Source organism: Triticum urartu, chromosome 5A (genome assembly GCF_056163025.1).
Source record: "Triticum urartu cultivar PI428250 chromosome 5A, HENAU_Tu73, whole genome shotgun sequence".
In the NCBI taxonomy this organism is placed as follows: domain Eukaryota; kingdom Viridiplantae; phylum Streptophyta; class Magnoliopsida; order Poales; family Poaceae; genus Triticum; species Triticum urartu.
Genome location: NC_141877.1, coordinates 637,968,592 through 637,995,805, shown reverse-complemented (window position 1 = coordinate 637,995,805; position 27,214 = coordinate 637,968,592). Strand labels below are relative to the sequence as shown.

Genomic DNA, 27,214 nt, shown 5'->3' with positions numbered 1-27,214 from the left:
AATGCCCTTGTGCTGCCAGCGCCCAAAAGTTTAGTCCCACATCACTAGCTGAAGGGCGCCGGCACTGGTTTATAAGCCCTGCTGTGCCTCCCCATTCGAGCTCCTCTCTAATGCAGGCTTTCGGGCCTAAACTTGCTACTGCCTGTGGGTCTATTGGGCCTCTGCGGGCCTGAATCCTGGCCCATGTAGGGTTTCTAGTCGTATTCAGGCCGTGGAGGCCCAGTAGGAGGCATTTTTTTGGTTTTTTCTTTTTTATTTCTACATTTTTTTGGTTTTTTATTTTTTTATTTCTACTTAAAACTAAATACTTATAGTTTTTTAGTGATTTCTTTTTGCTTTTAGGTCACAAAAATTATCAACTTTCTGTTAGTGCCATTAGTTTTAAATTTTGAATAGTTTAAATTTGAATTTTTAAAAATTTGTGTGAATCACTAGTTTATGAATAACTTTACTATAAAAATAGAATTTTTTTTCTATTTATTTTTTATTTATACTTACAACTAAATACTTATAGTTTTTTAGTGATTTCTTTTTTGCTTTTAGGTCACAAAAATTATAAACTTTCTGTTAATGCCATTAGTTTTAAAATTTTGAATAGTTTAAATTGGAATTTTATAAAATTTGTGTGAATCACTAGTTTATGAATAACTTTACTATAAAAATAGAATTTTTTTTCTTCTTTGCTATTTATTTTTTATTTATACTTACAATTAAATACTTATAGTTTGATTTTAGGTCACAAAAATTATATTCTTTTTACTATTGAAGAATATTATAGTTTTATTTTAGTTGATCATAACATAATATTTTAATTGGTTGTTTTTATTTTCATAAAAGTTTTGTAGTTCATTCTGTTTGCTATTAATTCATTCTTTGAGCTAAATGACTCTGAAATTGGAAAGCATTTCAAAATGAACTCTGAAAAGGTTGAAAGTTGGCATGGTATCATCATTTCACCCACATAGCATGTTCCAAAAAGTAGAGAGGGTTACGACAAAAACTTGATGCACGTCGTGTACAAAATGGACAATCACTTTCGAAGTATCAAAGTTTCGAACCATAAGACATGAAAGCATTTCAAATGAACTCTGAAAAAGTTGAAAGTTGGCATGGTATCATCATTTCACCCACATAGCATGTTCCAAAAAGTAGAGAGGGTTACGACAAAAACTTGATGCACTTCGTGTACAAAATGGACAATCACTTTCGAAGTATCAAAGATTCGAACCATAAGACATGAAAGCATTTCAAATGAACTCTGAAAAAGTTGAAAGTTGGGATGGTATCATAATTTCACCCACATAGCATTTGCTTATTGCGGGAGAAAGTCTTCACTTTTTCTTCGCTTGTTTCATTTGCTTATTGCGCCGTAACCATGGATAATCTTCATTGTTTATCAGGATGCTTGGGTCAGCCTTGACATTGAAGGGAGGAATTTCATGAAACTTTTCATAATGTTCAGACATGTCTGTCTTGCCGTCCACTCCCAGGATGTCCCTTTTTCCTGAAAGAACTATGTGGCGCTTTGTCTCATCGTATGATGTATTCACTTCCTTATCTTTTCTTTTTCTCGGTTTGGTAGACATGTCCTTCACATAGATAACCTGTGCCACATCATTGGCTAGGACGAACGGTTCGTCAGTGTACCCAAGATTTTTCATATCCACTGTTGTCATTTCGTACTGTGGGTCTACCTGTACCCCGCCGCCTAACAGATTGACCCATTTGCACTTAAATAAAGGGACCTTAAAATCAGGTCCGTAGTCAAGTTCCCATATGTCCACTATGTAACCATAATATGTGTCCTTTCCGCTCTCGGTTGCTGCATCAAAGCGGACACCACTGTTTTGGTTGGTGCTCTTTTGATCTTGGGCGATCGTGTAAAATGTATTCCCATTTATCTCGTATCCTTTGTAAGTCAATACAGTCAAAGATGGTCCCCTGGACAACAAGTACAACTCATCACAAACAGTGTTGTCACCTCTGAGACGTGTTTCCAACCAACTGCTGAAAGTCATGATGTGTTCACATGTAATCCAGTCGTCGCACTGCTCCGGGTGTTTGGAGCGCAGACTGTTCTTATGTTCATCGACATACGGGGTCACCCAGGTAGAGTTCTGTAGAACTGTGTAGTGTGCTTGAGACCAAGAATATCCGTCCCTGCATATTATTGACTCTCTTCCAAGAGTGCCTTTTCCAGTCAGTGTCCCCTCATACCGCGATTTAGGGAGACCTATCTTGTTAAGGCCAGGAATGAAGTCAACACAAAACCCGATAACATCCTCTGTTTGATGGCCCATGGAGATGCTTCCTTCTGGCCTAGCGTGGTTATGGACATATTTCTTTAGGACTCCCATGAACCTCTCAAAGGGGAACATATTGTGTAGAAATACGGGCCCCAGGATGACAATCTCGTCGACTAGATGAACTAGGACGTGCGTCATGATATTGAAGAAGGATGGTGGGAACACCAGCTCGAAACTGACAAGACATTGCGCCACATCACTCCTTAGCCTTGGTACGATTTCTGGATCGATCACCTTTTGAGAGATTGCATTGAGGAATGCACATAGCTTCACAATGGCTAATCGAACGTTTTCCGGTAGAAGCCCCCTCAATGCAACCGGAAGCAGTTGTGTCATAATCACGTGGCAGTCATGAGACTTTAGGTTCTGAAACTTTTTCTCTGGCATATTTATTATTCCCTTTATATTCGACGAGAAGCCAGTCGTGACCTTCATACTGAGCAGGCATTCAAAGAAGATTTCTTTCTCTTCTTTCGTAAGAGCGTAGCTGGCAGGACCTTTATACTGCTTCGGAGGCATGCCGTCTTTTTCGTGCAAACGTTGCAGGTCCTCTCGTGCCTCGGGTGTATCTTTTGTCTTCCCATACACGCCCAAGAAGCCTAGCAGGTTCACGCAAAGGTTCTTCGTCACGTGCATCACGTCGATTGAGGAGCGGACCTCTAGGTCTTTCCAGTAGGGTAGGTCCCAAAATATAGATTTCTTCTTCCACATGGGTGCGTGTCCCTCAGCGTCATTCGGAACAGCTAGTCCACCGGGACCCTTTCCAAAGATTACGTAGTGTAAATCATTGACCATAGCAAGCACGTGAACACCGGTGCGCATGGCGGGCTTCTTCTGGTGATCTGCCTCGCCTTTGAAATGCTTGCCTTTCTTTCGACATTGATGGTTGGTCGGAAGAAATCGATGATGGCCCAGGTACACATTCTTCCTGCATTTGTCCAGGTATATACTTTCAGTGTCATCTAAACAGTGCGTCCATGCGTGGTATCCTTTGTTTGTCTGTCCTGAAAGGTTACTGAGAGCGGGCCAATCGTTGATGGTCACGAACAGCAACGCCTTAAGGTTAAATTCCTCCTGTCTGTGCTCATCCCACGTACGTACACCGTTTCCATTCCACAGCTGTAAAAGTTCTTCAACTAATGGCCTTAGGTACACATCAATTTCGTTGCCGGGTTGCTTAGGGCCTTGGATGAGAACTGGCATCATAATGAACTTCCGCTTCATGCACATCCAAGGAGGAAGGTTATACATGCATAGAGTCACGGGCCAGGTGCTGTGATTGCTGCTCTGCTCCCCGAAAGGATTAATGCCATCCGCGCTTAAAGCAAACCATACATTCCTTGGGTCCTTTGCAAACTCATCCCAGTACTTTCTCTCGATTTTTCTCCACTGCGACCCGTCAGCGGGTGCTCTCAACTTCCCATCTTTCTTTCGGTTCTCACTGTGCCATCGCATCAACTTGGCATGCTCTTCGTTTCTGAACAGATGTTTCAACCATGGTATTATAGGAGCATACCACATCACCTTCGCAGGAACCCTCTTCCTGAGGGGCTCGCCGTCAACATCACCAGGGTCATCTCGTCTGATCTTATACCGCAACGCACCGCATACCGGGCATGCGTTCAGATCCTTGTATGCACCGCGGTAGAGGATGCAGTCATTAGGGCATGCATGTATCTTCTCCACCTCCAATCCTAGAGGGCATACGACCTTCTTTGCTGCGTATGTACTGTCGGGCAATTCGTTATCGTTTGGAAGCTTCTTCTTCAATATTTTTAGTAGCTTCTCAAATCCTTTGTCAGCCATAGCATTCTCTGCCTTCCACTCCAGCAATTCCAGTACGGTACCGAGCTTTGTGTTGCCATCTTCGCAATTGGGGTATAACCCTTTTTTGTGATCCTCTAACATGCGATCAAACTTCAGCTTCTCCTTTTGACTAATGCATTGCGTCCTTGCATCGACAATGACCCGGCGGAGATCATCATCATCGGGCACATCGTCTGGTTCCTCTTGATCTTCAGCAGCTTCACCCGTGGCAGCATCATTGGGCACATCGTCTGGTTCCTCTTGATCTTCACCACCTCCCCCCGTTGCAGCATCACCGTATTCAGGGGGCACATAGTTGTCATCGTAATCTTCTTCTTCGTCGTCTTCCATCATAACCCCTATTTCTCCGTGCCTCGTCCAAACATTATACTGTGGCATGAAACCCTTGTAAAGCAGGTGGGAGTGAAGGATTTTCCGGTTATAGTAAGACCTCGTATTCCCACATTCAGTGCATGGACAACACATAAAACCATTCTGCTTGTTTGCCTCAGCCGCATCGAGAAACTCATGCACGCCCTTAATGTACTCGCGGGTGTGTCTGTCACCGTACATCCATTGCCGGTTCATCTGCGTGCATTATATATAATTAAGTGTCCAAATTAATAGAAGTTCATCATCACATTAAAACCAAAGTGCATACATAGTTCTCATCTAACAACATATAGCTCTCCAGAGCATCTAATTAATTAAACCATACATTGAAACTATGTAAAACATTTCAATGCGAAAACAAATGCGATCATAATCGCAACCAAGGTAACAATTGATCCAACGGCATAATGATACCAAGCCTCGGTATGAATGGCATATTTTCTAATCTTTCTAATCTTCAAGCGCATTGCGTCCATCTTGATCTTGTGATCATCGACGACATCCGCAACATGCAACTCCAATATCATCTTCTCCTCCTCAATTTTTTTTATTTTTTCCTTCAACAAATTGTTTTCTTCTTCAACTAAATTTAACCTCTCGACAATAGGGTCGGTTGGCATTTCCGATTCACATACATCCTAGATAAATAAAATCTATGTCACGTTGGTCGGCATAATTTTCATAAACAATAAATGAACCAATAGTTATGAAGATAATATACATACCAAATCCGAATCATAGACAGGACGAGGGCCGACGGGGGCGGATACCAAAACCATCGCACTATATAAGATGCAATAATAAATGTAAGAAAATGATACAAGTATCTATCTAAACAGACAAGTAAGAATATTTTTCCTTTCAGAAAGAAGATAAGAACAAGAGGCTCACCACGGTGGTGTCGGTGATGAGATCAGCGCGGGTGATCGACGGCGGTGAACACGGGGACGGGGCATGACGGACCGCTAAATCTAGACAAATCTCGAGGAAAATGGAGCTTGGAGGTCGAGCTTCGAGAGGAGAAAGTTTAAGTAGTGTGGCTCGGGCATTCCATCGAACACCTCATGTGCATAGGAGGTGAGCTAGAGCACCACAAACCCCTCCCCTCGCCGGCCAGAGAAAAACAGAGCACTGGAGTGCTCTGCTCGCGGGCGAGGGTATATATAGGCACCTCATTGGTCCCGGTTTGTGGCAAGAACCGGGACTAAAGGGGAGCCTTTGGTCCCGGTTCAGGCCACCAACCGGGACCAATGGTGGTGGGCCAGGAGCGAGGCCCATTGGTCCCGGTTCGTCCCACCAACCGGGACCAAAAGGTCTAGACGAACCGGGACCAATGGCCCACGTGGCCCAGCCGGCCCCCTGGGCTCACAAACCGGGACCAATGCCCACATTAGTCCCGGTTCTACACTGAACCGGGACTAATGGGCTGAGCCGGCCTGGACCATAGCCCTGTTTTCTACTAGTGTGAGGACGATGCCGGCTCCCAAACCGGTGCGCATCTTGGAGCCATCGAAGTGCATTTGCCAATGGGTGGAGTCGGGCGCTGCTGGTAGATACTGGGTTTCGGCCCAGTCGACGAGGAAGTCGGCCAGCACTTGTGACTTGATGGCACTGCGAGGTTGGTAGTAGATGGTGTAGGGGGCCAAATCTATGGCCCACTTGGCCACTCGTCCCGAAGCATCTCGGCTGCCGATGATGTCGGCTAGAGGAGCCGTGCAGACCACAGTGATTGGGTGTTCTTGGAAGTAAGGCTTCAATTTCTTGGCGGCAAAATGCACACCATAGCACATCTTCTGGTAGTGGCGGTAGTTTTGCTTGGAGGTCGACAGTACTTCACTCAAATAATATACTGGTCTCTGAACTGGTAGTGCTTTGTCTTCCTCCTTGCGTCCTACTACAGTGACCGGGCTGACCACTCGGCTGGTGGCGGCGATGTAGAGTAGCATGGGCTCCTTAGGAGTCAGAGCCGCCAGAATAGGTGGAGTCGCCAGCATCTTTTTTAGTTGGACAAATGCTTCGTCCGCCTTGTGGTTCCACTCAAGAAAAGTGGTCTTCTTCATGAGTTGGTACAGGGGAAGGGCCTTCTCACCCAGCCGACTGATGAATCGGCTGACGGACGCCAAACAACCGGTGGATTTTTGTACGTCCAATAGTCGGCTGGGTACCTCCTTTCAATTGCCTTGATCTTCAAAGGGTTGCATTCTATGCCGCATTCAGAGACCAGGAAACCAAGGAGCTGGCCGGCTGGTACTCCGAAGACGCATTTCTCCGGGTTGAGATTGATCTGAAATTGGCGCAAGTTGTCGAAGGTCTCCTTGAGGTCTTCCAGCAGTGTTCCACGCTTCTCCGTCTTTACCACCACATCATCCACGTAGACGTGAGCATTTCTGCCGAACTGGTTGAGGAGGCACTTCTGCATGCATCGTTGGAAGGTGGCGCCGGCGTTCCTCAAGCCGAACGTCATGGTTAGGTAGCAGAAAGCTCCAAACGGCATGATAAAGGCAGTCTTCAGCCTGTCGGCTGGGTTTAACTTGATCTGGTGATACCCTGAATATGCATCCAAGAAACACAACAGCTCGCATCCGGCTATGGAGTCTATCACTTGGTCGATCCTTGGCAAGGCGAACAGGTCCTTGGGGCATGCTTTGTTGAGGCTCGTGTAGTCAATACACATTCGCCACTGCTTGTTCTTCTTCAGTACCAAGACCGGGTTGGCCATCCATTCTGGGAAGAATACTTCCATGATGAAGCCGGCTGCGAGCAGCCGGGCTATCTCTTCTCCAACAACTCTCCTCTTCTCTTCTGACAAGCGGCGTAAAGGCTGTCTGACTGGTTTGGCATCAGATCGGACGTGTAATTTGTGCTCGGCGAATTCCGTCGGGACACCTGGCATGTCCTTGGGGGACCATGCGAAGATGTCTCGATTCTCAAGAAGGAAATCGGTGAGCTCACCTTCCTATTTGCTGTCGAGGTGGGCACTTATGACAGCGTACCTCTTTGGGTGCTCCGGGTCCAAAGGTATCTTCTTTGTTTCCTTGGCCGGCTTGAATGAGCCCTCAGCTTCCGACTCTTTGGGATCAGGCGACATCTCTGGCTACTTGCTTGCCATCGCCACAACTCGATCTAGCAGCCGCTTCTCAGCTGCGATCATGAGGGACTCGGCCAGCCTACTGCTCTCTGATGCGCAGGCGGACGACTTCTTGTACTCGCCAGTTATGGTCAGAATCCCTTTGGAACTCGGCATCTTCATCTTGAGGTAGGCATAGTGGGGAACGGCCATGAACTTGGCCAGGGCTGGCCGGCCAAGCAGTGCATGGCATGGGCTCTCTAGGTCCACCACCTCGAACCATATTGACTCACGGCGGAAATGATCTTTGTCTCCGAAGAGGACGTCGATCAAGATCTTGCCGATTGGTGAGCAGGAAAGGCCAGGGACTATGCCGTGGAACACCGTCCGGCTAGACTGCAGTTGCCTCTGCCTGATTCCCAACTTCTCCATGGTGTCTTTGTACAAGATGTTGATGCTGCTGCTGCCGCCGTCTATCAGGATTCTGGAAAAACAAGAAGCTCGCTTGTCCATGGCAAAGGTGGCATCAAAAACCAAGGCATAGGAGCCGGGTCTGGGCATTACTTCGGGGTGGTCAGCCCGACTCCAGCTGATGGGCTTCTCAGACCAGTGCATGAACTCCGGTGTGTCAGAAGCTACTGCATTCACCTCCTGCTGCAGTCGTCTGCTGCGTCGATCGTCAGCCACACTGGTGAACACGATGTATGCTCCCTGCTCTTCTGGGTACTCGTCTTGCACTGCGCCAACTGGTCTGACCGCTGGCTGCTTGGGCGGAGGGGGAGGCGGCTGCCTAGCAGGTGGGGGCGGCAAAAGGCCGTCTCCCTTTGCGATCTTGGTGAGCCAGTGGCATTTCCGAGTGGTTTGGTTGGACGGCTTCGCGCCACTGTGGAACTTGTAGGGTCCATCCAGAGTCTGCTCATATGAGAAGGCCGGCTGCTAGTTGGACTTGCCGCCCTTCTGACGTCTGAGCGGAGGCTGCCCTTCCGGCTGTTGGTCTTCAACTGTTGCCACCTGCCGACTGGTGGAAGTCGGCGGGGGGGCTTTACGCTTGTGGTTGTTCTGCTGTTGACGCCGACTGGTGTCTCCGGCTGGGGTTCGGGGAGCCTGAGGGGCCACCTTGCCGGTTGCGCTGACTTGAATCTCCGTCTTCATGGAGGAATCGGCCGTGGCGTATTTGTCTGCTATGATCAGCAGCTCGTCGAGGGTTTATGGCTCATCACAGAGAAGCTTGTGCTTGAGGAGGGTGCCCTCTCGGCATCCTGAAGTGAAGTACTCAATAGCCTGCACCTCGTGCACGCCCTCACAAGAGTTGCGGAGCTCGGCCCAGCGCGTGAGGGAGTCGCGAGTTGACTCGCTGGGGCCTTGCACGCACAAGGAGAGCTGGCGGGGTTTGGGAGGTCGCTTGTACGTGCTGGTGAAGTTGCGGACAAAGGCGTCGATGAAGTCGACCCAACTGTTGATGCTGCGGGGCCTTAAGCTGTTCAGCCACGTCCGGGCCATGCCCTCGAGCATGAGTGGAACGTATTTCATAGCAACACGCTTGTTGTCGTTTGCTATGCTGACGGCCGTGGAGTAGTCGACCAGCCAGTCCTCCGGCTTCACGAAGCCGGTGTACTTGGGTGTGTCTCTGGGGAGCGTGAACCCTTTGGGGAAGGGCTCATCTCGGATGCGGGGGCCAAAACATGGCGGACCCAACTCATCTTCGTCCTCAAGCGCCAGGCATCAGTGGAGACGGTCGATCCGATGGCGGGCGTCGTTCTCACCGACTCCCTCTTGGCGGCCAAGGCGGTCAACGAGCATCGGGTGATCAACAGGCGGTGGGGAGACTCGCCTTTCCCTCCGAGGGGGAGGAGGCGGACAGTCGTCCCGTCGTTCCACTCTTCTTGGGCGGCCGTCTCGGTCGCGCTCTATGGTGATGCGAGTCCGACTGCGGCTGGCAGCCGGCTCCTTGTCTTTTCTTCCACAGACACTGCCAGTCAGCGTCCGAGACTCCGTGCCTTGGTCTCGGCACGGAAGGAGGTTGTCATTCCGTCGGCGCGGCGCATTAGTGTGGCAGCTGGCCTCGTTCTACTCAGCAGCCGCGTCAAGGAGTCGCTGGACGCGCTCCGCCATCAAGCAACGCTCTTCACCCTCGAACTTGTCCAGCTCGTTCGCCGTTGCCTGGGCGGCTCGAATATTCTCCGCAGGTGTGGCGTAGACGGGGCGATTCGCCTCGAACAGATCGGCGATGGCCGCACCGCGCTGCTGGACCGTGCCAAGGCGGCTAGGCCCAGCCGGAGCCGGCGTGCCGCCCACCGCGCGGTCCATCTCGCGCTGGTACGCTTCTGACATGCGTCTCATGCTGGCCAGCTTTTTGGCGCCTTCGTCCAGCTGACGGCGGCGTGCCTCCAGCGTCTCGGCGTCGGCATCTTCAGGGATGGGCGCTGCCAGGTCTTGCAGCGCCGCGTGGAGTGGGTCGTAGTCACCCCCGCCGGAGTGCTAGCCATGATCGATGACAAGCACTTCCGGGACAGTGCTTCCGCCGCTCTCCGCGTGAGGAAGCGGCTCGTCGTAGACCACCACGTTGGTGGGGAACGTGTCAAGCGACACGGTGTCGGAGTCGGCCAACATCGGTTCAGTAGAGCCTACGGACTCCAAGTCCCCAGCTGGCTCGCTGGCAACGTGAAGTTGATCGAGGAGGCCCGCGAGGAGGCTCTCGGGGCCGCCTGTGCGGGCTCATTAGAGAGGCGGACCTCACCCACAAGATCGGCAAGACAACTGGCCGCGCAGGTGATTTCAGCGCCATGCAGCGCGTCAGCGCACACTCCATTTGGCGTGCCGGGCTGGCTGCGCTCGCCAGGGAGGAAACGGGTTCCCATCCAGAACAGGTCTCTGGACGATGATGCACCAGGCCCCACGATGGGCGCCAAATGTCGGGGGTTGGGTGCGACATATGCCAATGGACGGCTTATCATGGTGGGGGCGAATAGAACATCGTCGGTGCTTGGAAACGGGATGAGGCGTAGACACGAACGCTGGCGGACTTTACCCAGGTTCGGGGCTCTCCTAGGAGATAACACCCCTAGTCCTGCTCTGCAGGGTCTCCGCATGATCACTAAGGCAAAAGTGAGTACAATGGTGCTCTTCGAGCTGTATCTGTGGACAGGAGGAGGCTAGGCCAGCTCTTCCCCTTCTCTAAGGTCTGGTCTAGTTCTAAGGGATCGGAACCCTTTGCATGGGTGCCCTGGGGGGGTTATATAGGCCTACCCCCCAGGGGTACAATGGTAAACCGACTAGGCGCAGGGCCAGCCGTCAGTCTCTTCTCCTGCCGACCTCTATGCCGACTCCTGGGGCCCGCCGGCTGGTGGGCCCCGCCGACTGGTCTAGTACGGAGCCGACGGGCCGTACCTTCCGCTTGCGGTTCTTGCCGGCTGCCGATTACTGTAGCCGTGCCTCTAATGATGCAGGCTTGGTCATGGGGTCGTGGCTACAGCCCTGCTACCTGGCGGGCGATTACTGTAGCCACTCCTCGTCTCGTCTAGTTAATGGTGTGTGGGACCCGTGGGAGGGGCAAGCCGACTTCCGGGGGCCTGCTCCCTTCGGGTCCGACTGGTGGCGCCCTTGCCATCTTCTGGACTCTCGCTGACCGGTAGGGCCCAACATCCGTGGACAGTAACGACAGGCCGTCGTGGGCGCAGGACTCTGCCCACTGTTGCTGATGTCAGGGATGGCACGGCAACAGTGCCTCGCCGGACGGAGATCTCCACTAGTACGACGCACTATGGCCTAGCCATCCCATGAAAAGGGGAGGGAGTGGGCTTTACTGTTGTCACTCCCGTCCCATCCCCCCTTGTGAGGGCATGGGCTTTGTCGGTGTCGTGGGCCGACTTCCTGTGGCCGGCTTCTCCGGGAGCCACCAGGTGGGAGTCGGCCCACTTGACCTCGCCTTCAGGACTCAGCCGCATGCGGGCAGTCGCCCGCTCCTCTAGCCGGCCTCTGGAAGGCGGCTCTCCATCCTGGTGTCTCGAGGGGCGCAGTCAGCCCCGATGTCTTAAAAGGTTCTGGGCCTCGGGTTAGCCTACCCGTGGCCCATTACTCCGACACTCCGCCTCTTCGTTTCGCCTCCCGTCGCTGCCCTCTCGCCTCCTTCTCTTGCGTCTATAAAAGGGAGGCCGCTCCTCCCAGAGAGACGCACCAGAACTACTCCTTTCCTCGCCATCGGTTCCATCTCCAAGCTGTTGCTATCTTCCTCATCCCGGCTTGCGGCGTGCACCGCACGTCGGGACAGTAGGCCTCCGAGACCGCACCTTTTGAGTCCTGTACGGGAGAAGGGTGATAAGGTTTTTGGGGAGTGCTCTGCGCGACTACTGGCTTCTTCATCACGGACTCCGACGACGACTACCTCAGCAATGACATGGTTGGAGAGGATGTTGACCCCAAGTCCAGTGCTTCTGCTGTTGTTGTCCCGTATGTGTTCTTCTTCTTTCTGTCAGATGTCCTGCCACAGTTCCTCGTACTAGTACTTGCACTATATGTGTTAGGTTCTACTCCATATATGCAACATGATCTAGTGTCTGTCCTAGATGTGTTCAGTTCAAGTTCATATATGCAAATGCTATTTACTTTTCCTCCGTCGGGTTGCATGACTTGCTTTATCGCGGCTATATTAGTCATGCTTTATCTAATATTTCTGTCAAGAAAATCATTTGGTAAATTGCTCATATTTCCAACAATCCAAAAACCTTATAATAGGCAATTTGCCCCAAGTGGTTTTGCTGCTTCCATGAGACCTCCTATGTTTGAGGGTATCCACTATAAGAGGTGGCGCGTGAGAGCAGTATTATGGTTTCAAACCATGAGTTGCTACGACGCCACTCTTGGCAAACCTGAAGGAGAGCTTGATGCTCAACAAGCACAAGCTTTTTAGAAAATGGATACTCTGTTTAAGGCTGCTCTCTTGAGTGTTCTTGGTGAGAACATAGTTGATGCTTATGCGTCAATTGATAATGGAAAAGATATGTGGGATGCACTCGAGGCCAAGTTTGGGGTCTCGGATGCTGGCACTGAGCTGTACATCATGGAGCAATTCTATGATTACAGGATGACTGAAGAGCGCTCCGTGGTTGAGCAAGCTCATGAGATACAGTCATTTGCTAGAGAACTTGAGCACTTCGGTTGTATGCTACCGGACAAGTTTGTTGCCGGAGGTATCATCACTAAGCTTCCTCCTTCGTGGAGGAACTTTGCTACCTTGCTGAAGCCTAAGAGGCAAGATTTTTCCGTCCCGGATGTCATTGGTACTCTTGATGTGGAAGAAAAGGCGAGAGCAAATGACACACGTGCTCGAGGTATTGAGGGAGGATCTAGTGCCAATCTGGTACAGAAGAAGAACTTCCAGTCCCACAAGTTCAAGAACAAGGGCAAGTTTGATGGTAAAGCAAAGTTTGATGGGAAGAACAAGACTGTGCAACACACGAACTTCAAGAAGAAGAATGACAAGAAGAAAGGTGCTTGTCATGTGTGTGGGGATCCTGATCATTGGGCTCCTAGTTGCCCTAATCGCTATGACAAGCGTCATCCTTGGAAAGGGGCAAGACCGCTAATTTTATCATTGGAGACACTGACATGAAGGATGCTGGACTGCAGGAACTTCAACCGTGCTGATGGCCAACGGTTCAAGTGCTTCTGTTCGTGGTGTTGGCACGGTCGATCTGAAGTTTACTTCCGGGAAGATCGTGCGGCTGAAGAACGTGCATTATGCCCCCTCCGTCAATAAAAATCTTGTTAGCGGATCTCTTCTGTGTAGAGATGGCTACAAGCTTGTCTTTGAGTCGAATAAATTTGTAATATCCAAGTATGGAACCTTTGTTGGTAAAGGCTATGAGTCAGGAGGTCTGTTTCGTTTATCCTTATTAGACGTTTGCAATAAAGTTGTTAATCATATTTGCAACAATAGTGAATCCAATGTGTGGCATTCACGTCTTTGTCTTGTTAACTTTGGTTGCATGTCGCGACTAGCGAAGTTGAACTTAATCCCTAGTTTCACCACTGTCAAGGGATCTAAGTGTCAAGTGTGTGTGCAAGCTAAGCAACCTCGTAAGTCTCACACGACTACAGAAACGAGAAATCTTGCACCACTAGAGCTCATACATTCAGATCTATGTGAAATGAATGGTGTTTTGACAAAAGGTGGAAAGAAATATTTCATGACGTTAATTGACGACTCCACTAGATACTGCTGTGTGTATCTTCTGAAATCTAAGGATGAGGCTTTGAAATTTTTCAAGATCTATAAAGCTGAACTGGAAAACCAACTTGATCGAAAAATCAAGAGGCTTAGGTCCGACCGTGGTGGAGAGTATTTTTCCAATGAATTTGATGCTTTTTGTGCGGACCATGGTATAATCCATGAGAGGACGCCTCCCTATTCACCTCAGTCAAATGGGGTAGCCGAAAGAAAGAACCGTACTCTAACTGATTTGGTTAACGCCATGTTAGACACATCGGGTCTCTCCAAGGCATGGTGGGGGGAGGCGATATTGACGGCATGTCATGTCCTAAACCGAGTTCCCACAAAGAACAAAGAGATAACTCCATTCGAGGAATGGGAGAAGAAAAGGTTAAAACTCTCTTATCTACGAACATGGGGTTGTTTGGCGAAAGTCAATGTTCCAATTCCAAAGAAGCGGAAGCTTGGACCAAACACTGTGGATTGTGTTTTCCTGGGATATGATTTTCATAGCATTGGCTATAGATTCTTGGTTGTAAAATCTGAGGTACCTGACATGCATGTCGGTATGATCATGGAGTCGAATGATGCGACTTTCTTTGAAGATATCTTTCCCATGAAGGATATGGCTACCTCATCTAATCAGGAGATGACTAGTTCATCGAATCAGGAACCAGTTACAATTACCGAACCTACAATTTTGAAGGAACACTTCGAAAGTCCTGTGGAGGAGAACAATGAAGTTCCTATTAGGAGCAAGAGACAGAGGACTGCAAAGTCCTTTGGTGATGATTTTCTTGTGTACCTCATAGGTGACACTCCCAGTTCTATTTCAGAGGCTTATGCATCTGAAGATGCTGACTACTGGAAGGAAGCAGTTCATAGCGATATGGATTCCATCTTGGCGAATGAAACTTGGGAGATAACTGATCATCCTTATGGGTGCAAACCTATAGGATGCAAATGGGTATTCAAGAAGAAGCTTAGGCCTGATGGTACTATTGAAAAGTACAAGGCTCGGCTCGTGGCTAAGGGATATACCCAAAAGGAAGGTGAAGACTTCTTTGATACTTACTCACCTGTGGCTCGACTGACCACTATTCGAGTTCTACTTTCACTAGCTGCCTCGCATGGTCTTCTCGTTCATCAAATGGATGTTAAGACTGCTTTCCTAAATGGAGAGTTGGACGAGGAAATCTATATGGAACAACCAGATGGGTTTGTACTAGATGGTCAGGAAGGAAAGTGTGCAAGTTGTTGAAGTCTTTGTATGGACTCAAGCAAGCACCTAAACAAATCTGAATGTTATTAAGGAGGTCAAGAATTTCCTATCTCGCTTTTTGAAATGAAGTATTTAGGAGTGGCTGATGCCATTCTGAACATTAAGTTGTTGAGAGACGATGATGGTGGGATTACATTGCTTCAATCTCACTTTGTGGAAAAGATCTTGAGTCGCTTTGGCTATAGTGACTGCAAGCCCTCTCCAACACCTTATGATGCAAGTGTGTTACTTCGAAAGAATCGAAGAATTGCTAGAGACCAATTGATGTATTCTCAGATTATTGGCTCGCTTATGTACTTAGCCAGTGCTACAAAACCTGACATCTCTTTTGTTGTTAGCAAACTGAGTCGGTTTGTCTCAAAACCAGGAGATGTGCATTGGAAAGCTCTAGAAAGAGTTTTGCGTTATTTGAAAGGCACTGCGAATTATGGAATTCACTACACTGGGCACCCAAATGTGCTTGAAGGGTATAGTGACTCAAACTGGATCTCAGATGCTGATGAGATAAAGGCCACGAGCGGTTATGTATTCACTCATGGAGGTGACGCTGTTTCTTGGAAGTCTTGCAAGAAGACCATCTAAAAATCTGGCACATCCTTTTACTATGGGTCTATCACGTAATGTGATAGATAATGCATCGAGGGAGATGGGTATGAGACCCACAATATGAGTTGTTCACAGTGGTAACCTATTCTTTGTGATCGGAGATCCCGTGAATTAGATGTGGAAAACAAGTTGTTGGTCAACTGAGAGGAGAGTATCCTTACTATTCACAATACCACTCCATGAAGATGCAATACTCTCCTAATCTGCATGGCAGATTGATGTATATCTTAATGTGTTCTAAGTGGCTTATTTAAGCAGAGATGTTATCCTGCAGAACATCTTTTGAAGAACACACCTATATGAGTCTGATTGTCAAAAGTCGCAATCTATGAGAGTAGGGTTCTCTCTAGTAAACTCATGAAAGGTCACGGAGTATGACGCATAAGCTCCACCCACGGGGAAGACCCACGGTAGCCACGTATCGGTCAAGGCTTTATGTGAAGTTAGATTCGCAGAAAACTTGCAGTTCAAGTTGCTTACTAATGTAGTATAGAGTTCTAGGTGGAAGTTCAACTTAACAGTCTCCACTGCAGTACTGGTATATAAAATAGTGTTTTGAAACCAAAGGAAAATTTCTGTGTGCCTGTGGGATCTGGTGGGGGATTGCTGGAATTTAGTCTATTTGGGCAGCTCAATAACTATTTCAGAAATTCCTAATAAATCCCAGAGGCCCACTTAGCCCATTTGTGCAAGGGATACTACTAAAGTTTAGTCCCACATTGCTAGTTTAGTGGGAGTTGGACCTTCTTATAAGGGAGGTTCTTTCGCCACTTGTACGAGCATGAGAACAAGAGGTATATCCACGCGCGCTCCTCCTCCGCCGCCCGCCTCACCACGCCACGCCTTGTCACGATGCGCCGCGGTTGCGGGAATGAGCCGAGCCGATATCTAAATTTTTGCCATGCACTATGGGTATACGAAAGGTCACACAGAAGCTGAAAAGATTTTTGCAAAAGTGGAGTTCCAATGCGAACGGTGCAGCCCTTCGACTGCTGGCTGTTCGCTTCGCCTCCGTCTCTTCGTTTCACCTCCCGTCGCTGCCCTCTCGCCTCCTTCTGCCTGCCCGGCCGTGCATGGATCTGCCCGTGACAGGGAGAGCAGAGCTTCGACGGACCTCGTAATTTGCCATAATCCTAAACCTACCTCCGTACCAGCTTTAACCTCAGCTTTGCTTAATTTGAACGCCATATAAGACGTCCAAAGCGCTGTGCATGTTCGCTTCTTAGAGCATCTCCAGCCGCGCCTCCAAGAAGGCCCCTCAGGCGATTTTTCGGCCGCCGGCGTCAAAAAATCGGCTCAGTCGCGCCCACAAGGGCCCAGTTTTCGTCGGCTCGGAACAAAATTGGCGCCGGCGGACCCAACCCGAACCCGGCGCGCTGGGGGTCGCTCGGGGGCGCCGGTCGAATCGTTTTTGGTGCGAAGAGCCGCGGGCCAGCTGCGTCAGCGACTCGACTCTCTTCTCGTCGCTCCGTCGTCCTCATTGCCTCGTTTCCCGCGGCGAATCAATGCCAAAGCTGCGCGCTGCACGCCCCGGTCAGCCTCCATTGATGCCTCACGGGCGGCGCAGTGAAGGCCGGGCGACGCGCGTCTCCTCGGCCGCCATGCCATCAAGCCACGCGTAACGCGCCGGCCAAGCCTACCACGCGGCGCCTCCACCTATATAAGCCGACCACCAGCGCGCCGGAGACACGCACAGATACTCCACCGCCGACGAGCCCATTCCCCCCCTCCCTCCTCTCGCCGTCTCCAGTTCAGAAGAATGGCCGAGCGCTTTCCAGGCGACGGCGCGGCGGCGAATGGCTTCGGGCGCCGCCATCTTCACGAGGACGAGGCTCGCCTCCTTTTCGAGGCCGAGTACCCGGTCCCGCCGGACATGCGGGTGCCCGGGGCTTGGAGGATCAGCGCCGGCGGCGTGCCGGTGCCACCACCACCCACCGGGGCGGCGCGGCGTGCGGAGATCGCACGTATCTGCGCGTCCCTGCCGCGGGCGGTGAGGGAGGGGCCACGGTACGTCCCCGACAGCCCGCTCTGGGAGCCCTGCTTCCGCCGCCGTCACGCCGAGCAGCTCGAGGCCATCAACGGCGTCGTGCCCTCCGGCAGGCTCAACTCCGAGGGCCGGCGCCGGTGATGGGGCGTGCCCGGCCGCACGTTGGAGGCCGTCCTCGAGTACATAGAGGGAGGCAACACGCCGCGCCTCGAGTACCCCGCTCCCCCGTCCTTCTCACGCCGCCGTGAAAGCTCCTGGACGCTGAGGCGCATGGAGCGGCCCGGGGCGTCCTCCTCCTCCTCCGGCGCTTGTCGGGCTCTCCCTGCCTCCTTCCCGTCAAGCCGGAGCCCCAGGACACACCTGTCAGCGCGCACACCCGCAGCTCCGGTGTCCGTATCGGCGACTCCGCCCCCTCCCACCGGCTGCTTCGTCCTCGTCGAGCCCAAGTCGGAGCCCGGCCTCCACGCGGAGTACGAGGAGATAGCCCGGCGCGGCTTCTCCGACGAGGACGCCCTGCGGTGGGTGCGGGACGACTACCTCCGCGACGAGATGGTCCGGCAGCGCCAGGCCCTGGAGGAGATCGCCGCCCGAAAGCTTGGGCGCGAGGACGAGCACGGCATCGTGGTCCTCAACAGCGACGACGCCGCCGCCCCCGGACCGTCCAACCCGCCGCGCCAACCGGGGGAGGGATGCAGCAAGGACGGCGGCGGCGGAGACGACGACGACGACGACGGTGGCGACTACATGCGGTTCTACCGCCTCCTCAGCATGTAGAACTGCAAAGGCGGGCGGCGGGCGGCGAGCGGCGAGGTAGACGGCGAGGAGCGGCGATGGAGACGGCGGGGGCAGCCCGTGCTAGTTTTTTTCGTTTTTTTGTAAAATATGTTTAAATTTGACCGAACTCGTCGATGTTTGCGTTAAATTTAAACCGTGTTTGTGCCGTATTTGACTTTTTTTTTTAAAACGTGGGCGCCGGGACTGGGGGCATTACGCCCCCAGTGCGCGGTTTAGTATCGGTGCGTCCCAAGGGGCGATTTTTAGCCTCTCTGAGGGTCAACGGCTAGAGATGCTCTTAGCAGTTTGGGCTGCCGGGATGGGTTGCCCCAACGTGGCACGTACAAAACTAACCAACCGAGCCAGTACTGCTTGCTGGCTTAATCATGACATTGCACCCAAAAATATCCCCAAAAATATCCGTTTCGTTTGGACCATAAGATGTGAGCTCCCGAGTGCCTACGCCCTAGCTTGGAGCGTCCACTGATTGTTACATTTGAGTTACCCGGTTGAAATGACGGCTGCGCTATCATGCTCACATAGTCACAATCAAGCTCATGAATTCATCAACAAGCCTCAAGTCTAACCGCACACGGAAAGGATTTTTTTATTCTAGTAATAAGAATGCCCTTATAATTGTGCACTATGACCGTGTTCCGGGCTTATATCGATTTAATAACGGACTTTTCCTGTACCTTTCTTCTAGAAAAAAACTGTGCTTGCAAGCCTTGCCAGATAGATGCGCTCAGTACAAGCAAAAGATACTTCAGAACGTATCATTAGGCTCCTTAAATATGTTTACAACTACCAGTTGGAGCTCAGAAGAGGATTTATTTGATGCATGATTTCTATTTGAGTATCTGCACCCCTAATTATGGGAATGTATTGTATAATAGTGTGACCATATGGCATTACAAAGTGAAGCGGGTTTTTGGAGCAGTTTTTTTTTGTGTAGCTTACATGGTTACTTATTTCATCACCAAACTTCACGCATGTGTAATATACATCCATATTTAACATATGAAAAAATGAGACTTTTGTGAAACTTCAAAATACTCCCTCCTTTCCGGTTTATTGGGCTTATCTCAAGAAAAAAAATATAAATCACAATTATACTAGTTACCATCAGATGGTCATATTTCAAGGTGCACTAAATCACTGCTTGCAGGGATCAAGAGAAAACTCACCGATGCATGTAAAAGTTCTTGGTCATTTAGTGGTCATATATGAATGCATTGTAATTTATCTATCAATAAACACAACTTTTTGAGAAAAAGAGCATATTAATTAAGTATTTTTGCAAACTATGAAATTATCCTACCACTCACCATCTACCTTGGTTGGAGATATTTTCAAAGAGCCCTATAAACCAAAAAGGAGGGAGTACCATTCTGAGACTATTCAAAATATAGTGCTCACTGGAGCACATGCACCAAAGTAATTTTTTGATCTACAAAAGCAATATATGATTAGTACTAGAGTGAGAATTAGGCCGGAGAGGCAACATAGATGACTATATGCTCGCAAAGTTGTGGCTCTACAAAGACTCAAAGCTCTAGATACGTTCCCAAATCTTCTCTTATTGATCTAGGGATTACTTTATAATTTTAACATGAAACATTATGTAAGATGTTTGTACGCAGTTTTGACTCTTGATAAAATGCATGCCCGCTAAGTTAAAAAGGAAGAAGAAACTTTTAGGTCTGTGCCACTTTCCATTTCCTATCTTCGATGTCTTCCACTTAAATTTACCAAAACTGTGGCTTGTGCCACTAACTGTCGCAAGGAAATTAGCCACAAGCCCCTGCTTGCCATCTCCGTGACTCACCCACAGGTCATCCCTCGTTGTGGTCTCCTTAATCATGTGCCACTATGCATGTTCACTCCTTAGTTGGGGCTGCCTGAATGGGTGGCTCCCACATTCAAAACCAATCAACTGAGCTAGTAGTAATAGTTGGCTTAATCATGATATATCACTAAAATTAACCTCTTCATTTGGACCATTAAGATGTGAGCTTTCTCATGGAAACAAACCCCGAGTGTCTCTGTCCTAGCTTCGGTGTCTACTAATTATTACATATGAATTACTTGGTTGAAAAGATTGTTGCACTATCATGCTCACAAGCGACAAGCAAGCTCATAAATCCATCAACAAGCCATAAGTCTAACTACACAAGGGGAATGGAATTTTTTTGGTAGTATTGATGTCTTAATTGTACACTATATATATGGTCATGTTTCGGGGTTTATTTATTTAAATTGGGCGCTTCTGGTGCCTTTATTCCAGAAAATTGTGCTTGTAATTAAGCCTCGCCACATAGATACTCTCAGTATTAACAAAAGAGATTTCAGAACGTATAACTAGGGTGCGTTGAGATGTTTACAGCTGCGGACAGGGAGCCCAGGAGAGGATTTATTTGATGCATGATTTCTATTGGAGTATGTGCGCCCCTATACATAGGGATATAATGTACAATAGTGTGACCATAGGGCATCTACAAAGGCTATATAGGATTAGTATTATTATATAGTAAGAATAAGGCCGGAGTGGAAACATAGATGACTATTTGTGTGCAAAGGTGTGGCTCTACAAAGAGCCAAAGTTCTACATACATTCCCAACCCATCTCTTATTGATATATGGATTACTTTATTAATTTGGGCATTAAAATTTATATAAGCTGTTTGTAGGGTCGACTTTTTATAAAATGCATGGTTGAAAAGAATCATCAGTTGTATTCTTTCTTCATACGTGTCCTTAATAGCCTTCTTTTTCTCGGATTCTGGACACACATCAATATACGGTATATTGTATTAGAAGAAGAATGCGGAGAAGACTCAAAGTTATGAAAGGCAAATCAACTAAAGTCTACAATGTTAGCGAAGCAAAAGCAAAATAAAGGAAAAAAAATTTAACTAGAACAAAAGAGAAAGAGTTAGCAAGGGTTAACACTCAATAATTGTGCTAATTGTCAGGAGCCCTACAGTGGAGATGTGGCCCCTTTAATATTATATATTTTCCAAAATTCAACCTGCTTCTTAAGTTTGACCAAGTTTATTGGGAGACATCAATATTAATAGTACCAAATAAATACAATGTGATGTGATGTATCTAATGATATTATTTTGTATGATAGATGTTAGATATTATTTTCTATAAACTTCGTAAAAATTAACCAAGCTTGGTTTCTGAAAAAAATGTGCTGTATTATGGAATGAAGGGACTATCATTTAAATTCCTATAAGTTACATAATACATATATTGAGGGTAAAGCTAATTGTTGCCAACTTTCTTGGGAACGCTGAATTCAAACTCATCCAGCTTTAATTGGACATCATCGATGACCAATTCATATTTTGGTCAAGGCCAAAAATTGCAAAGTATTTCAAATTTTCACTCCTAGGAAAAACATGCATGCTGGCTTAACACGCCTCATCAGACGAGCTCTACATATATGTTAACCAAGAGTTTGTGAGGATCACATCTAGGTTTTAGCTTTCTACTTCCCTCGACCCTGCTTAGTTTATGGGAAAATAGAAAAGGTATTTTCTCTATAGACACATGAAATATTAATTAATTTTCTTCATAACTATGCCATCTCATCGGAGTTTGAGCATAGCTAGCCGTATATGGTACTACTCATAAAAGAAAAAGCAAAACATCTGAGCGTCGATCTGACGGATAATCTTTTTATTAGTAGATTGCAACCATTAGATACATTATTGTTTCTAGACATGTCGTGTTGGTTAGATCTACATAATCACACCTAAATAGATAGAATATGTTTGAACACCATAACCGTACCTAAACAGACCACATCCATAGATTGCATCTAAACATATCATAACCCATTAGATCTACATAATTTTATGTGACCATATCATAACCCATTAATACATAATCATATCTAAACCTATCACATCTAGATCTACGTGCCATTTTCAAAAAATTAATCTAAATAGCCATACATAAAAAACTGCATTTGTTAGATCTTCATAACTGTACTTAGAGAAAATTAATCAACCGATAGATCCTCATAACTTTGGCTAAGTAAATAACAACCAATATACCACCGCAGTTGCATTAAGATATATCTCCAATGAAAATTAGTTGTAAGTATCCATGTTAATTATTAGTGTGACTATAAACGACAAAGTAATGTAAAACCTAATAGTAGTCACCACCACACACATATATACAAGGTGTTAATTTAATGCAATGGAGTTCATAGGGGTCTATGAAAAATTATAGTCGATGAACAACTTTCTCTTACCATCCAATGATCTGTAGACAAATAGTAATATTAACAGCGATATGGGCAGCTACGCCAAAAAATGTTTGTACTAAGTGATTAGACACCAACATGAGCATCAAAAGATGAGTACATAAGTAAGTGTTGATTGTTAGAATCAAAGGCTAGATGGTTCTTTATGAAAGACCGGTCTAGTTTTATCTGTAAGCATGAATCTTAGGGCAAGCCTACTTTTTTGCGAGAAGGATAACGTGAAATCGGACAGCTCTCTATGTAGAAACCAATACGGACAGAGATCTACAGACCTACATTAGCGAGTACAAAACTGTTGACCTAGCGGGCATGCGTGCCAAATACAGGTTTGTCTTATTGGTGTGCTCAGAACTCCACACCGAATTGTTGTTTACTGAGAGAAAAAAGAATTGACCCCGTCAGTTCGTTCGTAGACAAGTGTTTCATAATTCTTTTTGATTATTTCTTATATACAAAATAAATGTCCAACGCACAAATAATGTGTATTTTGCAATGAGTGGTGTAATTAGCATGCAAAAATGTCTAGCGAATACTCAACACACTAGAGATGATGCACTTCGATTTGCGAGGGCCACCATGCTGGCTACATTCAAGAATGTGACACACACTAACCATAATCTCTTCTAGGATTATATTTCCAAATCAAGTCATTTGATATGTGCATGTTTTACATTCATTTTCTTTACCTTAAAATTCACTAATGTTGTGTTCAAATGTGGAAATTTCAGAGGACATTGGACTATCTCTCTAAGTGGGTGTTGTAGTGCTCCTACTAGCCAAATCATACACACAAGATGCTAGCTTCTCCTAGAGATCAACACTCGATCTCGTGTGGCAGATTGACTGGTTGTATACGTGCAACTCAGCTTTGTATATACGAACTAGCTGTTAAACTCAAGATCTCGCTGGCGCTCACAGTTACACAATAGACATTAATCAGGTACTACAAAAAATATACACTCATGGAATATATATTTGAATCACTTGAAGAAGCTCAGCAATGAAAGCATACATAGAACAATAGAACTGAGTAAACAAGAAATCGAAATTTCCCGGCTTTCGAATGAATAAATGTAAATTACCACACGTTCTTTCTGGTCAAGGAATTTCATGAGAAAAACTCAACTGAAAGAAGAACATATGAATCCAACACACGCAGAGCTTGAAACAGGCAAGCATAGAAGCAATTTCACAAGTACATATGTATCAGGAAAGAAGACCTTATAGCATACCGAAACAGCGCGGATGCGCGAGGTCAACTAGCAAATCAGGGTGGGTAACTGGGCCGGGATCAGGAACACATGAGCAGATCGATCATAGCCTGAGAGCCAAGTCCACCTCGTCGGTGGCGCCGTGCTCCGACGATGTCCTGCCACGCTCGCACGCCTTTCCAACAGCGGCAGACTTCCACGGCTCCGTCCTTCTCGCCTTTCCATCCGCAGACAGGAAATCGCCGCCCCCTCTGCCGCCATACCCCGTCTGGCCCTCATCCTGCGCTGCAGTAGGCGCACCGGCACCGTGCGTGCGCGCTGCGGCGGCAATCAGCCGCCGGCGCTTGGCGACGCTGCGCTCGTGCTTGTGCGCGTTCTGGTGGCCGCCGAGCGCCTGCGAGCTGAGGAACTTACGGTCGCAGTACGCGCAGAGGAAGAAGCCCTCATCGGGACCCGGTGTAGCCGGGATGAGGAGGGTGAGTTCAAGGTTGAGCTCATCCTGATCCTGCTCGCCGGTCGGCTGTTCCATTCTAGTTATGGACTTGCTGTCGCCTATGAGGCTGAAAGGTAGAGACTAGAGAGTAGAGAGTCGACCAGAACTTATTAGCTCGCTAAACAAAGGCACGGCTAGCAGTTTAGCACTGGGCACAGAACGGTTGTTGCACTCTTCAGCGGAGTCACGTGTGCGTCGGACTACCACAATGAGAGTAATATAGATAATAACATCACACATATGTAGATAAAATAAATGATGTGACAAACAATAAATGAACAAAGAAATGCATGTGTTAACATAGCTAGTTACTACTAGCTTAAGTAACATCACACATATCAAGGTAAGATGAGTCTACAGCCTAATACTTAAAATACTACATGTTATTACACATATATTACTCCTCATTATAAAGGTAGTAACATAGATTAGTAGCATGCCTATGTTACTACTCTATATTACTATCCATTATGGCTAGTCTTAATTTGCTTCTTCTGTTTTTGCCGGGGTTGGGCGTTAATTTGCGGAAGAGCAAACATGCGGGATGTCGAGGCCAGGCCTATGGCCAAAGTCTTTTTCACCGACATCGGTACCCTCATGGTCGCCGGCACCCTGCCTCTCCGAGCCCAGCTCCTCACCTGGACGCCCCCCGGCCTCGCGACCGAGGCGGCGAACAACAGCGGCGCCGCCTGCTCCTGATCTGGGAGCGCAAGTCGCCTGGAAGCCGGGTCAATCTCCACGCATAGCTGGCCGTCGCCGGCTCGCCGCGTGGCGCCCTGTGGGGGAACGCAAGTCCCACAGGTGCGCCGTCCGGTCGTCGCAGCCGGACGCCGTCATGGAGCCAACCCGCCACCCCGGTGCCGATTCCGACCGAGTCGGGGCCCACTGGATGTCATCTCCGGCAACCTGGACGAGGATTTTCTCATCTCCGGCGACCGCACGCGGATCACGCCATCGCCATCGATATGCACACGGTTGGTTCTGGCTCATCCATCCTTGATTTCTCCCTGGTCCATGATTTTTTAGGTAGTTGTGTTCCACTTCCATGCGGGCTTCAGCCCCTAGAATCACTTCCCTTGTTTAATCGATTTGTTGAGCCTGTTCTAATACTTGTGCTGGATTTCCATCCCGATGCACCGTGTACTAGTTGATGTTACTGAAATTTTTAGGAACAAGAACAACACGTACTAGTCCATGATATTTTTCAGGAACATTTCAAGAACTATTTGTTACTGGAATGGATCTGCTAATGAAACTGAAATACGAGTTACTGAAATTGATCTGTGCAATTCACACCGGCTGTTTTCCTTTCAATTTGAAATGGAAACATGCAATTCACATCCTTTTTATTCAGGAACAATTACATTTATCCTCCTAACTTGAGCCACCACCTGGCATTTGCCCCTAATTTTCAGGCATACTCAAAAATACCCTTCTTCCGTCAAGTCACCATACAAAAATGCCTTTCTGTGCCGTTACCGTCCGGTCAAAGGGGTTTGACTGTCTAGTGAATAGTAAATGATGAACAGTAAATTCAAAAAAATAGCAAAAAAATCAAAAAAAATCTGAAATTTTGTGGGATCGAAGATACTCAAGGGAGCAAGGCGCGTGCAAATTTTGGCATAGTTTGGACATTCCAGCAGCTCGTGTCAAAAGAAAAACTTTAAAATGTATGCTGTGAGCAGTAAATTCAAAAAAATAGCAAGAAAATTCAAAAAAATATGAAATTTTTTGGCACAAAGAGGCTGGGGTGCGCAAGGAGCATGCAAATTTTTTTGCCTTTCGACACTGTAGCAGCTCGTGGAGAAAAAAACAAAATTTGGCGCACGAAAAAACTTTGAAAAAATGCACTATTTTGTTTCTTTGCTAGAGCACCTCGCATGCCATTTGATCACAAAAATTTGCAAGCGCCTTGCGCACCCAAGCCTCTTTGATGCCAAAAAATTCATATTTTTTAAAATTTTCTTGCTATTTTTTTTGAATGTACTGTTCACAGCGTATAGATTTAATTTTTTTTCCTTTCCCAGAGTTCCTGGAATGTCCAAACAACGCGAAAATTTGCACACACCTTGCGCCCTTAAGTATCTTCGGTCCCACAAAATTTCAGATATTTTTTGCTATTTTTTTCAAATTTACTGCTCCCCATGTTACTATTCACCAGACGGTCAACCCCCTTTGACCGGACGACAAGGGCATTTCTGTAAGGTGACTTGACGGAAGAGGGGTATTTTTGAGCATACCTGGAAATTAGGGGCAAATGCCAGGTGGTGGCTCAAGTTAGGGGGATAAATGGAATTGTCCCTTTTATTTATTTGAAATATATGATTCATTTATATTGAGACGGACATAGTATTAGTAACTGAAACATTTGCCACTTGATTTTGAAATAGATTTTTACACTTTTCTGGATTTGATATGATTGTTTACTAAATGAGATATTTCTGTTTGAAAATAGTGAGTTGTCATATTGAAATTGGAACACATATGCTTCTGTTATTCAAATGTACCGCAATCGCAATATTTTTGTTGTGAAATTGGAGTATTTTTGTTGTGATATTGAAATTTGAAATATGTGTGTTACTCCCAACATTTTTATATACAATGCCACAAACTCAAATTACAGGTACCAACATACAATTTAATGCATAATTGACAAGCCATTTTTTCTTTATCACTAGTAGAAAACGGGGCTATGGTCACAGCTCAATATACACATTTGTCCCGGTTGCATTACGAACCAGGACTAATCACTAGTAGAACGTGGCCGCTGCCTGGAGGTCCACCTTTAGTCCCGGT

General features: G+C 47.5%; 1 protein-coding gene across 1 annotated transcript; it reads right to left on the bottom strand.

The window, feature by feature from the left end:
- Positions 1–23,722: 23,722 nt before the first annotated feature.
- On the bottom strand, positions 23,723–24,506 carry LOC125506311 (uncharacterized). The gene has a single exon (XM_048671159.2). The coding sequence runs from the start codon at positions 24,452–24,454 to the stop codon at positions 24,029–24,031; it is 426 nt and encodes a 141-aa protein (XP_048527116.2). The 5' UTR covers positions 24,455–24,506; the 3' UTR covers positions 23,723–24,028.
- Positions 24,507–27,214: the final 2,708 nt, after the last annotated feature.